This window comes from Euwallacea similis, chromosome 29, assembly GCF_039881205.1.
Source record: "Euwallacea similis isolate ESF13 chromosome 29, ESF131.1, whole genome shotgun sequence".
NCBI lineage: Eukaryota > Metazoa > Arthropoda > Insecta > Coleoptera > Curculionidae > Euwallacea > Euwallacea similis.
Window position 1 is genome coordinate 2646077 of NC_089637.1, and position 17366 is coordinate 2663442.

Consider the following 17366-nt stretch of genomic DNA (forward strand, 5'->3'; position numbering starts at 1 on the left):
TATTACTTGTATTTACATATTTTTATATGTATATATTAGATGCAATATAGTAATATTAAGTTTTTTGCGAATTTAAGCTAAAAGTAAAAAAAGATAATATTTTCAGAACATATTGACGCTGTTTATATTCCACCCGACGTGGACACTTTGACCGATGAAGAAGATATAAACTATGAAAATAATCTACAAGAGTTTGAGGAACCAACTGATATAGTTGGAACTTTCGAATTGCATCTACCGGAATATACAAATCAGTCGTGTACGAATCAGTCCTGTACTTTGTTGACCAATGAAGCTCAATGGGATTCATCGGATGATGAAACTTTGGAGTCCAAAAGGAGACGTTTGCTTTCGGCAAATGAAAGGCTTGCTTCTACAGTCAAATGGAAGAAAGGTCAGATTGAATATACTCACGCACCTATATCCGATGAATTTCAATCACGCGAGAAACTAAAAAATAGGCTCTCGGGGAAAACTCCCCTTGAAATATTTTTTATGTTTTTTGATGACGAAGTGATTGACTTGGTTTTAAATTTTTCGGTAAAATATGCTCAAGACAATAACCGCCATGAATTTCTATTATCAAAAAACGAATTTTTAAATTTTATAGGAATTTTACTTTTTTCTGGTTACCATTCATTACCACATATTCAACATTATTGGTCTACTGATGAAGACAAAGGAATTAATCTTATAAAAAAATGTATGAGCCGTAATAGATTTCAATTCATAAAGCAGAACTTGCATTTATCGAACAATAATCTGTTGGATAAAAATGATAAATTTGCCAAAGTTAGACCCTTTTTTAATGCAATAAACCAAAAAAATATACAGTTTGGAATATTTTCACATAACTTATCCATAGATGAACAAATGGTACCTTACTTTGGACGCCATACCTGTAAAATGTTTATAAAAGGTAAGCCAGTTCGTTTTGGATTCAAACTTTGGTGCCTTTGTTCATCTGATGGGTACCTATTTTATTCACTTCCATATAGTGGTGCTCAAAATCAAACTCATTCTAGCCTTGGGCTTGGCGGTGATGTTGTCATGAGTTTACTTTCTGTTGTAGATAAGCCAGTGAATCACCAAATTTTTTTTGATAATTTTTTTTCATCATTCAAACTCTTGGTACATTTAAAAAATAATGGTTATTTCGCTACCGGTACTATCCGAGAAAATAGAACAAATAAGTGTCTAATTGAAAATTCCAAATCATTCGGTAAAAAAGTCCGCGGATCCTATATTTCAGCATATGAATCTGAATCAAAAGTTTCTATTGTGCGTTGGCATGATAATTCGGTTGTAACGGTAGCAAGTAATGTTTATAGCGTAGACCCTGTCCAAAATGTTAAACGCTATAGTAGAAAACAACGAAAAGATATATATATACCCCAACCTTATGTAATTGCCCAATACAATGAATATATGGGTGGGGTAGATTTACATGACAACGGAATTGCTAATTATACAGGGTGGTCCAATAAGAGCGCCTCGGACAACTACGACTTTATTACTGGTTTTGATGAAAAATTGTTTTTACACTTATATGTGGGACCTTATAGGGCACATTTTAAAAATATTCTCATTTATACAGGGTACGCAAAAAAAAAGATACAATGAAAACTTACGTTTTTTTAAACCTAATACCCTATATCTTTTTACATATTTGAAATTAGAATAAGAAAATAATATTAGTTTGTATAATAATCCATAGGTCTAAATAAGGAAATAAATTATTAAAAACGGCTCTCACATTTCGATGAAAATGTGCAGGAGGTTTATTAAAAAAAAAAGGTCCAATTAAAAAATTTGATGTTTTTGTAGCCATGGAAACCAATCCAAGGCATACCCTGACCGAACTTTCTTTTATGTCATGTTGTTAATTAAAATTAAATAAAACCTCATTTCACGTGAAAGAGTTAAAGATAGGTATAGGACATCTTAGTATCACTTGAAAGGGCATTAAATAGTGGTTCTAATGAATACATAAAAATGTATATCTTCCATTTAAAATAAGTAAGATATACTAAATCATAAGTGGGCAAGATGTAATCAATGTTTTTGCTCATCCTGTATATCAAAATACAAAAGAATTATTTTTAATTTGAAGAAGAGTTTGTTGTTAAAACGTGCCGCTCAAAAACGGTAATTAAGTAATCCATTTAGCTTAGAAAAAAAAATGATTTCACGACCCTTGCATTTTTACATTTTGTTCAATTTCTCAAGAAGTATTTGTTTTAGACCTATGGATTATTATACAAACTAATATTATTTTCTTATTCTAATTTCAAATATGTAAAAAGATATAGGGTATTAGGTTTAAAAAAACGTAAGTTTTCATTGTATCTTTTTTTTGCGTACCCTGTATAAATGAGAATATTTTTAAAATGTGCCCTATAAGGTCCCACATATAAGTGTAAAAACAATTTTTCATCAAAACCAGTAATAAAGTCGTAGTTGTCCGAGGCGCTCTTATTGGACCACCCTGTAGATGCCAAGTATTTGGGAAAAAATGGTGGTGGCCTTTATTTTGTAACTCATTGGATAGTTTAGTCGTCAACGCATGGAAACTATATAATGTTGTAAATGAAAAAAAAAATTCTCAAGTAGATTTTAAATCTTATGTGGCCCTGCGGCTTTTAAAAACAGATAAAACAATAATTCAAAGAAATCTTGCTCTTCCCATAGACGAATTACGTTATGATAATAAAGGTCATCTCATAATTCCCCATACTAATAAAGTACGAAGGAGGTGTAGAATTTGCCATAGTCACACAATTTATATTTGTAATAAGTGCAATGTACATTTACATAATTCGTGCTTTGCACAGTATCATCAAAAATGAAACCGTCTGTTACCAATGGTGCGTTAATGCACCATGAAATATTATGCTGTTTTTTATATGAAATAAAGTTTTATGTACAAAATAATTCAATTTTAGTTATTTTATGTAAGATTGTAACATTATGGTATAAATTTTCGTTAAAATTATTAGTAGTATCCTTATGTGTCCCAAAACAGTATTTCATATATGTATATTCCCAATGGTTCGTTTACGCACCAGTATTTTTTTTTTGTACATAATTTTTTTCCAGTTTTTTTGACATATGTAATATATTCTTAAATGTAACAAAATAAATATTTACAAACAAAAAATTCGTTTTTTTTAATTTTTCGATGCTTGGGACAAGATGGGTTAATATACCGAGAAAATTTAAATTCGGAACGGTACCTTAACTTCATAAGAAATCAAATTATGGATTCGCTGGAAAACGAACCTTTGGCCGTGTTGCGTGATCTATGGTGGCAACAAGATGGGGCACCACCACACAATGGGAGACAAGTAACAGATTTACTGAATATGTTGTTTCCAAATAAATGGATTGGCAATAAAGGATATATTCGATGGCCATCTAGAAGTCCTGATCTTAATCCTCTAGATTTTTTCCTTTGGAGCTTTTTAAAAAATAAATTATATAAAAATATTCCGCGCAATGTGGAAATTTTAGAGCAGAATTTAATCAGAGAAGTGAGAGCTATTCGAGGAAGAACTATAAATAAAGCTATTAAACAGATGCAAATGCGAATTCGCAAGTGCATTGAATACGACGGTCAAATTTTTGAACATTTTATTTAATCTTATTTAGTATGTATCATTATTATTATATATAAGTATTATTTAGGCGAGTAAAATAGGATTTAGTTAGTAAATAATGAATTTTGTAAAAAAGTTTTGCTACAAAAATTTAGGAAATTGTTTAAAACCTTAAAACTGATATTAAAAATGATCTAGTTGAATCTAATTGAATTATTTAAAATGAATATATGGAAGAGTGCTAGATATATGCACCTTTTAAGAGGGTATTTTTATCATATCTAATAATTTTCTTGGTGATTGTTATATGTCATTGTTCTTAGAAGAGCAAAAGGTAATAAAAGACAAGATAAAAAATCCAGGTCCGTATTTAAAAAAATTAAGTTGATGATGGTTGCTCAAAGATGAAACGTCGGATTTCAAATTTCACAACACCATCTTGTAGGGAAGAAAAAGTGGCAATAATGAAGTAACATCTGTTTTGGAATATTTTTTCAAATAAAGTCAGGAAAAAATAAAATTGATATAGCAAAATTTCGATTTTTTCTGGATATCTCCGAAAGTATTTGGAATTTTTCCACATATGAAGTAGCATTTTATTGGACACTAAATTGCGCAACTTTGCCCTAATTTAAGCGACGTCGTATCTCTTATAGTTTCTGAGATCCCAATGATACGCCTCCAATTTGGACCACCCTGTACAATTGTAAATTTCTCGATAACTGTTGAATTTAGGAATAGGATATGTTACACCAAACATATTTAAAATTTGATGCAGAATTAAAAAATGAAATAAAAAATAGGTGGTTCCATTTGAAAAAAAAAGTTGATGGTGATAATTTATTTTTGGGCCACCCTGTATATATGATTTTAATATTAAAAAAACCGTAGTAAAAAATAATAATCGACATGTTCGAAAGAACGAATTTCTGAATTTTAAATGAATTTGTTCCGACACATGTGTCCACACTATATACCTCATTTGACGTCGTTTAAATTGTGTTTTTAGTGGGTTTTCTGAATTTATAATTTTCTTCCCAAAGAAAATGGTCCAAAATGTCCATCAGAGGAGAAATATTTCTCTGGAAGAACATGTAACTGTTGTGGCACGTGCGGAAGTAACCACAAGCTCAAATCACACTACGACTTGAAGTGGCATCATCTGCGGTATCCGGAGCATTCGTGCTGTTTATAAACAGGTAGGAGACAGGTAGTAATATAAGAAGACCTGGACAAGGACGATAAAAGTTGCCAATGAATAACTATGATCCATTTTTAAGGCTAAAAGCTTTACGAAGTCGACGCATTACAAGCACTGTACTGCAGCAGGAGTTTTCTCGTCGATATGACTTTCGTATCAGTTAAAATAGAGTGAGAAGAATGTGACAAAAAGGAATGTTACTTCCTACAGGGTTGCAAGCGTAATTGACGTAAAACGTCAAACGTTAAACACAGTATTTTCAATTTACCTGATATTAGGGAAACTGAAGCCCAAGATTATCAAGATTGAAGAGATAGTTAAGGGGGTAACGTACTCTTTGCGGATGAGTCTCAATTTTGCCCTTTTAATGAAGATCATCGTAGCAGAGAGTATCGACACCCTGAAGAGTGATATACCCCGTGCAATATCGTCCGTACCATGAATTACGGAGGTGGATCTGTTAAGATATGAGGAGGTATTAGTTTAGAAGGTCGCACTAAATTAGTTGTGCTTCAGAATGATGGCTTGAAAGCCCACCGATACATAACTGACATTATAAAATCCCATGTAGTACCATATACTCTATTTATTAATGAGAAATTTTTATTGATATACAATAATGCATGTCCTCACGTGACACGAGGAGTATAAAATTACCTTCAAGATGACATTAGAAACTTAATTTCAAGCATGTCAAGGAGGTGTGAAATAGTACTCAAAGCAAAAAGAGGCAATACACGCTGTCGGGGTTGGTTGCTACTCAACCTCTCCAAGACACTGATGAAACTTAGTGGTATCTGCTTCTGCGGGTGGTTCTGGGTTTTATGTATCACCGAAGAACCGCTCTCGTTTTTATCAAACCGAAAAGAACTGAATTGATGCACTTTTGATTTGCTTTATTAAATATATTTCCTAGCTAACTAGAGTATGTAGTGTTTGCAGGAGTGGAACTTAGTTTCAAGTTGTGTGGAAAGTTCTTGTGTGCCTGTTCTTGATTACAACTTGATGGAGACTGCTCTTTGTTGTGTTCCTGATGGAAAATTTCTCCTGGTTTCTTTACTCCCATTGGTTCGGCTTCATCCCTCTGAGGGGTGGAACCGACTCAGCCGACAAAGAAGGATGAAAGGACAATATCCTAATTGGCGGTCAATCCAATCTCTTCCTTGCCGCATTGTAGATGCAATGAAGTACGCCTAATGAATTTATTAGCTCCACACAATCTGAGAACTGACCTTTGTCGGCTTTTCATTTTGCTATCCGATTTCCAACATCTTGCAAACACCAGATGAGTCTTAAACTAAAGCCCAACTCTGGTAAAAAATAAAGATAAAAGACCTTTTGGGAATCCTAGGTTATAACCATTTTGAGATGGTCGCTCCTGTTTATAATCAGCCTTTAGGCCTACTTTTTTGCTGAAATTAGGAATTCCCAAAAAGTCTGAATTATTTTCAGACGTACACTATTAAATATTCATTTGTATGTACATATTAAGTAATATTAAGTAATAACTTTATTTACGTCATTTTAAAAAGATTTTAAGAAGCTCAGAGATTTTTAATTCAATTTAAGGATAACTGTAGTGAAGAATCGAGTATATTTTTGACCTCAAACATTCGGGGTCAGGAAAAAGAAACTAGCAATTATTTATAACTATATCATAATTGTGGGTTTTTTTCATTACTCTTTTAACTAAAACGATTTTTTCAACGCTCGATTAAAAGTTAAAACAAAAATCTAAGACGAAATTTCGAATTTTCCAATAATTAAATTTAAAAGTACCTCATTTATTTGATTTCCATGGTCCAATACTAAATTATTAATATAATATTTACTAATATAAATAATTTAATATACAGGATGTTCCGGAATGATGGTCAAATCTTTTTAAATGGTATTCTACCAGCCATTTTAGGGGGGGATCTTCGTATGAAATTTTTCAATTTGGGTCCTTCCTGTCGAGATATTGGAGTTTCAAAATTGCGGAAAATAATCGTTTTTCTCTTTTTTCTTAAAAATGGTAACATTTAGAAATTTCAATTTTGGTACACATTATCAGCTAGTTCAACTCTATTTTTTGGTAGTGTTTGTTCTGTGATTCACGTTTCTATAGGACTGGAATCAGCAACTCCTAATTTTATTTCTTTCAGAACTTTTTTCTGCAATAGCCGATTTCGATAAAACTTTTTTTTTAAATACTGCACATCATTCTAAATTTTTTTTACTCTTATCATTTTTGTATATAACCAACAATTGGCGTAAAAAAAATAAAAATTGTTTTTCTTACCCTATTAGGGATCTTCTCTACAGTTATGCCAAGAATGTGCCGGCGAGCATTTTGAACATTTGATGTAAATTTTATTATTATCTGGGGGATTAGATACAGTTATTTCAATTTATTGATATTGCTAATAATTGATTAAATTATTTATTTCTCAATTTTTGCTCTTAATTCCTGGTTAGTTAAATATCGGTTTCATCTCTCATACCTAAACTTAAGAAAAATAAGAGAGGCGCAATTTGGACGATTTTGTTGACAACACCAACACTCTCTACATAACAATCGCCTGCTGCATTAGGTAAGGATTAGGGTAAGAAAAACGATTTTCATTTTTTTTACGCCAATTGTTGGTTATATATTACAAAAATGATAAAAGTAAAAAAAGTTTTATCGAAATCGGCTATTGCAGAAAAAAGTTCTGAAAGAAATAAAATTAGGAGTTGCTGATTCCAGCCCTATAGAAACGTGAATCACAGAACAAGCACTGCCAAAAAATAGAGTTGAATTAGCTGATAATGTGTACCAAAATTGAAATTTCTAAGTGTTACCATTTTTAAGAAAAAAGAGAAAAACGATTATGTTCCACCATTTTGAAACTCCAATATCTCGACAGTAAGGACCCAAATTGAAAAATTTCATACGAAGATCCCCTCCTAAAATGGCTGGTAGAATGCCATGTTAAAAGATTTGGCCATCATTCCGGAACACTCTATATATTGTATATAGTGTGACCCACTTAAGAACGGGACACTTCCGTAATATTTTTATTTGTGGTCCGATTTTGATCATTTATTTTATATGTTGTAGGACATCAAAAACTCTAGTTTGCAATAAGTTCTTGTTACACTCACTTAAGTTCTAAAGCCTACTTTGTCCCTTTCTCATGGCGAAAATTCAATAAAAGATATTAGAATTTTTATTATTTTCAATTTAACTTTAGTAATAACGTTAGAATAATTCAAAATGGTTGTATCTCAAATTTCGTTAAAAAATGTTTATTCTGTGTCGATGTACCGACGGACGGTTGGGGACAGAAGCACCAGCTCTTAAGATTCCACCCTGGATCCGGAGGATCACAGACATAAATCGCAATGGTTTGGACTTATCTTCATCCAATGAGTCGGAAGACTGGTAGAAGGGAGGGTTCTTGTTTTTCTTTTCAATAGTCCACGAAGGTTACGTGAACAGGCAATGACGATGCACTATTAACGAAAATAAGCGGTACAAATAATTGCCTACACTCGTCGTTATCGACTCGTGCCGTGGATGGGCGACCAAGTAGAAGTGTCTTGAAAACGATATGGAGCATCAGAAGGTAAAAAAAGGAATGTAGAATACGCAGGAGCAAAAATACAGTATTAAGAGGTCCAAAACAGAACATGAACAGCCCCAAGAAGGAAATGCTCCGTGACGCAACATACTTCCCCCCTCTATCAAAACCACCAGTTTTCATTAACAATAAAGAACAAATCAAAACACCAGTAAAAAAACGAATATGCCAGCAAAATAAAGCAAATTACGCATTATAGTTATTCTGCTAATATAATTAAATAATAAGGAGCAAATTTTGAGAATTTGGGAACTAACAAAGAATAAAGAAAATTATATACAAAGAAACTTAAGAGGATTCGTTATTTGTATATTATTTGAAGTGATAAGGGGTAAAGTTTTACTAAGGGACGCTTTAAAGCTTTCGTAATAGTCCGCACCAATGCCACAAGAGCAATATCATCAGAGTCCCGAAAAACCTGAGTAATTCGACTAATCTTCCAATTTAGAGGGTTATTGTTTTCTCTTTTTAACAAAACCATAGTGCCAACCTTGAGTTCAACAGAATCATGATACCATTTATTGCGCTACTGCTAGATATGCAGGTATTCTGCATGCCAATGTGCCCAAAAATCTTGGTGCATACATTGAACCAACTGCCATCGGGTCAGGAGGCCAACATTGACGTTCAGATCTTGTTTCTCTAGGAGAGCACACAACGGTTTTAACGTCACAAAATGACCAGAAGTGAGGGTAAAGTCATACGGATTCGAACTCACTCAAAACTGCCTCCACCTGAGCAACACCAGTACTCAGTTCTTTGCACGACAAAATCTGTGAACCCACTACACGAACAAGATGGGATTTGACCAATTTAATATTCGCTTCCCAGATGCCTCTCATATGGGGGAGGCAGCGGGAGGGTTGAAACGCCAGGCGATAGATTCTCGTTCTGAGGCTTTTACCAATATTTTTTAAAAAATAATTATCGGCTCCCACAAAATTTGTCCCGCAATCGGAGTATTAGTCACTGCCCCGTCTGGCCACAAAACGACGCAATGCAGCCAAAAATGCATCCTTAGATAAATCTGAGACCAACTCTAAATGAACAGCTTTGGTCGCGCAACAAATAAATAGGCATACGTATGCCTTGGTTACATTTACACTTCTTATTCTCTCAACAACAACCGAAAAAGGGCCACACCAGTCCTGCATTAGTTATTAGGGCTTGTGTAGAGGACAGAATATCCGACAATTGATTTAATCTATTAGTTCGTTTAATTGTATTCTACATAAGCCTAGAATTAAATCTGTGATTAGTACGTAAGGAACCCGTGTGCTACGCCTATGAACGTTACCCTTTTTTTTGCCACCTTTGCCCGTATGACCAGATATTGGTATGCATTTCGTTCAAACTTAAACTAACTGTGTAATAAACCTTCTCGCCGCCCTTTTATGCATACCAGAATTTGGACACATTCTCGATTCTGGTCTCAACCGCCCTCTAATGAAACCCCAACCATGCTGTTAAAGTTAGGCAAGCTACAAGGACAAATCTAGGAGGAGTGCTGATGATGACCTCCTGGTTTTTGGTATGCCTATGTGCGCTTACCATTAACTTTAGTATTTAAGATTTTGTAAGAGGAAAAATCGCTCTCTTCTCGTGCGTCTCCGTCGACTCTTAACTCCGTATGTTGCATGTTACTCGTACGCGAATACTTTACTCACGGTTCCTATACACGGTTAATTAGTACATTAGTTAACTTATCACGAAAAGTTGTTAGTCCTTTGCTAAATTACTCGAAATTGTTGGTGAACAATAAACCTTAGTTACAGTCAAAAAGGGTTTTTAGTTTTCTTCATTTACACAAACACGATGTCTCTGAGACCGCGAACTCAGGGTGGTCCTTCGCAAACATCCAGTCCATTGCTAACTAGACGTATCAAGAGTTAGGCCAAGTCTAATCAACATCTTGGTACCACGAATCCACGATTAAACATTAGTAACAATATTTTCAACCGCGAAAACTCGAAAACTGAGAAGATTTTCCATAAGTCACTGGAAAGGCTTTGGCCTTTCCAGCACGCATGGCATTTACGTAAAATTGCACGGATACGTTTATTCGCAGAAAGAATCCAGAAGTTCTGACAAAGCAAAAAATTAGTCTGAATACCACAATGTAAATTAACCGCGTATATATGAGTGATGAGCAGTTCCACTAGTTTGGTGTTAGAGGGTAATAAAATAAAAAATCTTTTCTCGAAAGGTAAATTTGAATGGACCAATCGCCCACCGACCCATAAATATTCGTCCCTGTCAACAAATGGAGTCAACTTTTGAAGCATCTTAGGCAAGCGACGTCCGTCTTTCAGCAGACGGAGTTCGGTTAAAAAACTACGATTCTGAGTATACTTGATCATGAATAAAAGCGTAGCCTTGAGTTCTTTAGCCGTAAGATAATGCTTATCCGATGTACGAGGTTCAGATTGAGTAATAATGCTCTTAAACAACTGACTGGCCTTTAAGACAAAGGAAACAATCTTTTTTATTTTAGTGAGACAATTTAACCTTTCCAACAATGAATCTGCAAAGTGTTTAGGCACGATAGTAGAGAGCGTTCGTTTTTTTCGCTCGCAGGAGAGTTCCGAATTATTACAGAAATTAAATTCATCCCGAGACTAAGTGTCCATATTCTGAGTTAAAAAATCTGGACACTTCCACCAAGATCGAAAACCCTGAGTTCAGAGCGAAGCATCCCTCTGCTACCACAATTGGCAGTATTATCGGTACTAGAGACATGCAGCTAAACGGCATTAAGTAAGGTTCTTTGAATGTAGGCCATCCTATTAGCAATAAAAGGTTTTCACTGGTGGGGTGAACCCCTCATCCAATTGAGAACGATAGAGCTATCTGTAAAAGTGAGCAGACCCTTAAACGCAATCCTAAGCTCCTAAACGGTTATAACATAACGTATTAGTTTTGAGGACAGCACAGCAGCACATAGTTCCAAACATGCCAGAGTAAGGGTTTTGAGCAGACTTACTTTAGATTTAGAGGCTAACATAAATAACTTATATGAAGTGCTGCGCTTATATGAACCACGCCGCAATAAGCCCGCTCTGAGGTGTCACAAAACCCGACTAGTTCCCAAGACGTGGAAGAAGTGAGATTAATTCTTCTTAAAATATTAAATGTACCAAATAGAACCATCTCCTCCTTAAACCTTGACCATTTAGACACAATGTCGCGAGGTGGGCAATCGTCCCAATAAATCTTTAGTAACCATAAGGCCTGAGTAATAATTTTTATAAAGATAGTTAGAGAGGTGATCAACCCCATCAGATCAAAGATTATAGCCAGTTCACAGAGCATGATTCTTTTACTATATTCAGTTGCGATATTTGAAAACTTATAGTGAAAGCCGTCGGTTCTAGGATTCTAACTCAGATCCAATATTTTTAAAATGTTGTCACCCTTGTCGAAACAAACGGTTGCTCCGCATGGTATGAGTCCTGCAAACTTCTCAAATGAGCCTCACACTTACTTGCCCATTTTCGAGCCTCGAAGCGCCCACACCCTAATAACTCATTGATCCGATCCTTAATAAGCAACAAGGTTTCGACGGAATCCGCTTCTCTGATTAAATCATCGACGTAAGTTTAATTCCTTAAAACGGCAAATACGTAAGGTAAATCTACGTAGTCGTCAGCTAATTGTAACAGGGTATAGATTGCTAGATAGAAACTAGAGGCAACACCGAAAGTGACCGTTTACAACTCGTTATGCTTTATGGGTTCAGTGGTGCTGGAACGCCAAAGAATTCTCTGATAGGGCTGGTCAAGGAGATTAATCAAAATCATCCGAAACATCTGCCTTAGGTCGCACGTAAGGACATACTTATGCAACCGAAAATTAAGCAAAACCGTAACCAAGTCCTGCTGCAATTTGGGACCGGTGTATAGTGCTTGGTTTAACGAGATTTTGTTCTCAGCATGAGAACTAGCGTCGAAGATGACATGTAGAGGGGTATTAGCCGATTCCATTTTAAGAACGGCATGATGAGCAATATAGTAAGAATTCGAAGTATCGTAAAGTGCCGAATCTGACCCAAATTTCAAATGACCCTGATCGAGGTAGTCCTGCAAATATGCAGAAGAGGACCTATATAGTTCCCCATTTCGCAGAAATCTTCTCATCAAAGATAAAAACCTACATAAAGCAATCGAATAAGTATTCCCAAAATCGGAAGCGTTGATTTTAAATGGCAGGGCAACGGCATACCAACCTGATTCATTTCTTTCGATAATTTGCGCGTACATAGGCTTCACAGTACTCAGCTTCCGGAGACTCTGCCTCGTAGAAAGGCACCTCCTCGGTCTTCCAAAATTATTGAACAGTATCATGCAAAACCTCGCAATCAGTCAGGGTAGTGAGAAAATTCTTACTGACTTGAACAAGCGAATCCAAAATAGTTCTGCCCATCAAGGTCCATCCGAAAATCGTATTGATACAAACGGGTTTGTCGGGACCATTATTTTCTCATCTAGCAAAATGTATAAAAACACGTTGTTCCCTATAAAAATGTCAATTTTTGAACTTTCACAGAAACTAGGATCCGCCAATTGTAAATTAGAAAGGAACTTAAAGTTGTCCGCGAAAAGTGAAATCTGAAGCACACTCTCACAGATTTTATCCAGAACAATTAGATCGACATTAAACGTGGTTCCCACATCATGGACAGAAGCGATTAGGGCGTGTATGTCTAGTTTGGTAGCAGTACACATCGAATTCAAGCCTTGTAAGGAGAAAATAACTCTAAAATGGGGTAGACAGAGCCTTTGAACGAAATTTCTAGTAATGAAACAGAACTAAGCGTCACTATCTAACACCGCTCTCGAGACATGCCATTTTCCTAACAAGTCGTGGATTCGTAGCGAAACAGTGAGGAGCAAAATCTCTTGGTCGTTGAGCAACATTCCAATGGTAACACTTTTATGTTCTACCGCAGAAGGAGGAGCCACAATGCTTGTGATCGATGTTGAGGGTTCAGAAAGTCGCGACTCCAATGACGAAGTCGATGTTTCTTATATGAACACCGCGCAAGCGAATGACCAGAATCCAGGCAATTGAGACAAGCACGCTTACTTTTAATAAATTCAAAACAGTTTCAAACGGGCTTAGCCATAAATGCAGGACACAAGTAAACAGCATGTGAACTCGAACAGGAAAGACAAACGGGAGTTTGAGCATTATTGTTCACAAAGAACACGGATTTACATCTAGAATGACCCTTGAAAAGTCCACGCGAATTCACCCCCAGAGAAACTAAACTTTCAGTCCTGTCGGGCTAGCCTCAGAAGATTGGGAAGCAGCTTGAATTACTACTAACGCGGTACAATAGCACTCAAGAAAATCTGTAATAAAACCGAAAGCGGGCACATCATTGGACGCATAATGTTGCTCGAAAGCTTTTCGAGTGTATGAATCGAGACGAACAAGAAGCATGTATGACAAAATGAAATTACAACCATTCCATAAATACATACCTTAAAGTTTAAGTTACACAAAGTCGATAAATTTGTGTTAAACGTATCCAACAACTTACACAAACCGACACTATCCTCTGAATGGAGGCGAGGAGTATTTTCGATCGCTTCCCAGTGAGAAAATCCTTGCAAACGTTTGTTATTGTAACAAGTTAAGAGCAAATTATACGCAACGGTATAGTTTTTGTCAGTAATAAGTACATCCAAAATGAGGTCTAGCGGTTCCCCTTGTAACGAAAAAATCAGGTAGTTAAATTTAGTAATATTATTCAAAGAACAGTTAGCATGAATGAATGTATCGAAATTCTGATTGAACATGAGAAAAGCCAGAATGTCGCCTTTAAACACAAGTAGATGAACCTTTGGCAACACTACGTTTTCTTTAATACTCAACCCCTGACTGTCGCGACAGGTATGGGCTGAAGCTTGGAACGAAACGTCCAGAGCTCCGTTTTCCTCTAAAGACAATTCAAAGAGCACGTCAAAAATCGCCTCAATTCGGTAGCATTGTTTCCAAAAGTTCGCAGAGGCTTGTTCTTCGATTAGCAATTCTTCCGGCGCACCGGCTATTTAATCAAATCATAAAAATAGAAATCAAGACATTATGATGCTTTACAAAGTTCTTCTTTACCCTATGAAGGTTCCTATAACCCATTTTGAAGGTTTTCTTAGGAGTCGCGTTTATTCCGGCAGAATCAACACTGTCAGCAATACATGTCAAATTGGTAATCGCTGACTGTTGTAATGCCCTTGCTTTGAGAATTTTGTCAGCGGACATAATGGAAATTCATTCATTGCAGTTATTCAAAGTATAACAAGTGAAACAAGCAAAAACAGAATCAGCCCAAGCAAAGTATATTAAAGGCACAAATTTAACATGCTTTAAATTTTATTTGACACAAAAAATAAGAATCAAAAATGTTGATATGTACCCAAAGTCGACTTAAGGTCCATTTTCTCTAGTACGAAAAAACAAGATCGATAGTGCTGGTATGTACCCAAGGTAGGCCCAAGATTGATGAAAGCGAAACTATAGAAATTCTCTCTGAGTTCGCTTGTGAATTAAATATTGCCACTTCAATCCAAATCAAGGAACAAAGAAAAATAGCACAAAATGCGTGAATAAAATGCAATTCAAGAGAATGGGGCATTTATATATGCCGCAACGGAGCGTCCCAGTAGGTAGACGAAACGATCCACGATCCCCAACGGACAAGGCGAAATTTTCAACAAAAAGCAAAAAATAATAATTAAATGAAACAAGGAACTAAGCTCGGATACATAAATTCACACAAATCCTTAATCCGGTTCGAAGGACCAAATGTTATGTGTCAACGTATGTCGACGGACTGTTAGAGATAGGAGCACCAGCTCTTAAGATTCCACCCTGAATTCAGAGGATCGCAGACATATTCCGTAAAGGTTTCGACAAAAATTCTAGTTCAGACTTACCTCTGTACGAATGAACCGGGACTGTAATAGACGAGATGGCTCTGGTCTCTCTCTTCCGTAGTTTCGAAGGTTACAGATACAAGCCACGACGAAACTCCATTAGCGGTGGGTGTGCCTCACGGGTAGTCGAATACACTCATGAATAAGAGTGTAGAGTGTAGAGCAAAAAAAGGACAATATTAAGGGGTGCAAAACAGAATGTCAACGGCCCTTCTGCGATCACACTGTCGGCCCCAAGAAGGAAACGTTCGGTGACGCAACACTTCCAATATATCTGCCTTTCTTTAATGGGTTAAGCGCTACGGAGAACGACGATAAAGATATTGAAATTATTTAATAAAAAAAGTTTATAATACTTGTTTCATATGTTATTTAAAAAACCGTCACTTTTTTCCAGTAATAACATGACAAACTCATAAAATCAAAAAATATAGTTTTCCGATTATTGATGTTTATCCTATTTTAATACAAGTTTATTAGAAGGGTACCTAGTAAACTTACAAAAAATACTTAAGAATCAATATTAGCACTTGCAAGTTTTACGTATTTTTTTAAAACTTCAAAGTCCAATAATTAATTTGTTTGTAATTGTGGCTTATCACGTTATTACAATAACCCCTTCAATTACAAAATGTTGGAGAGGAATTACTTACAGGTAGCACTTTATCGTAACAGCAAACCTCCTTCGCACGGTGATTCTTGTTGTATCTTATATCCAGTTAACCATTAAAATGAAAGTGAATCTAACCCGGATTACTATTCAGTCGAATTTTCCGGATGTGCACTCTGGATATTCTACCGCCTGCGCTATTTATATTTCAAAACTCAGTAGCTTGTTTTTAAAAAAATGTATGTAAAGTACGTATTGCAGAAATTAAAGACTATTTTGCGATAATTGAAGCTTAAAAACAAAAAGCGCTCTATGAAGATGCATCTCTCCTTTTATATTAGATGATGCAACTTAAGCAAAAATGCACTACTGGTTATTTGAGAGTGGAGAATTAATATTGTAAGGGTTTGTTTAAATGAAACGATATATTTATATACATAGTGGCTACTTAGTGTGAGGTAGTCCAATATCTCAACAAATATGCAATTTAGAAGAAAAAGTTTTCTACAAAAGTTTTTAGTATGTAAAAGGTCCGTATTTTAAACTAATTTTCAAAGCATAGCAATAACTAATTATATTTTTTAATGGATATCCCTCCCTCCCCCACTCCCGATCTTTTGCCATTTTAATTTTTCACGTTAAATTTTAAGGTCAGTTTATATATGGTACCCCATGTTTAAAATTTACCGATTCTGAGTTATTCGAAAAAATTTAAAAAAATGAATATCTGTAAGGTCCCAAGGAAATCAGCGCTGTATCCTAACCGCTACGAATTTCGAAATTGGTCTTTCTGAACTCCAAAAGAACTGAATAAGCTATATTTTGACGTATTTGAAGTTGAGAAAAAGTCTTCCACAACCACCGAAATATGCTTCCGAAGTTACATCATTTGAAACATCAATAACTTATTTATTTTCAATAGAATGCATAAATATTAATAACGGCATTGTGTTCAGAATTCAAAAATCTACAACTTTTCTGAACGTTACTCTATCCCTAAACCCAGCCGTTTCTGAATTCCCGAAAATTGTCTATTGAATATATTGACTATTGTGATATTTTGAGTTTCATAATTTTTGTTTCCTTTTGCAGCAAGTGTCGGAATTTCCCTAACTAACAACATCCCTAACCGGAAGATAATGGACACAAGAATTGAGCCATTGTCAAGTATATTACCAAGAATGGCAATCTACAGAGGCGTGTCATAAAGGCACATTACATAATATGTTTAATAGTTACACAAAAATTCATAAGACACTTTTGTGCATATTCCGAAAATTTCAAATAATCTACCAGTTAAAACTAGTTTTAACTAGATAAAACCGTTATAAAGTGAGTATTCACTTTTAACTAAGATTTTCAGTTAAATCTAGTTTTGACTAGGAAATTCTAGAATTGTCCGAGACTGAT

The 17366-nt window shown here is 35.3% G+C and overlaps 1 protein-coding gene across 1 annotated transcript in view; it reads left to right on the forward strand.

Annotated features, from left to right (window-relative positions):
• Nucleotides 1-17366, forward strand: part of LOC136417702 (piggyBac transposable element-derived protein 3-like) — a 28265-nt gene that overhangs the window by 130 nt on the left and 10769 nt on the right. The window contains exons 2-3 of the mRNA XM_066403521.1: nucleotides 107-1039; nucleotides 13357-13470. Of these exons, the coding sequence (XP_066259618.1) occupies nucleotides 107-1039; nucleotides 13357-13470 (1047 nt within the window). The remainder of the gene's footprint in view (nucleotides 1-106; nucleotides 1040-13356; nucleotides 13471-17366) is intronic.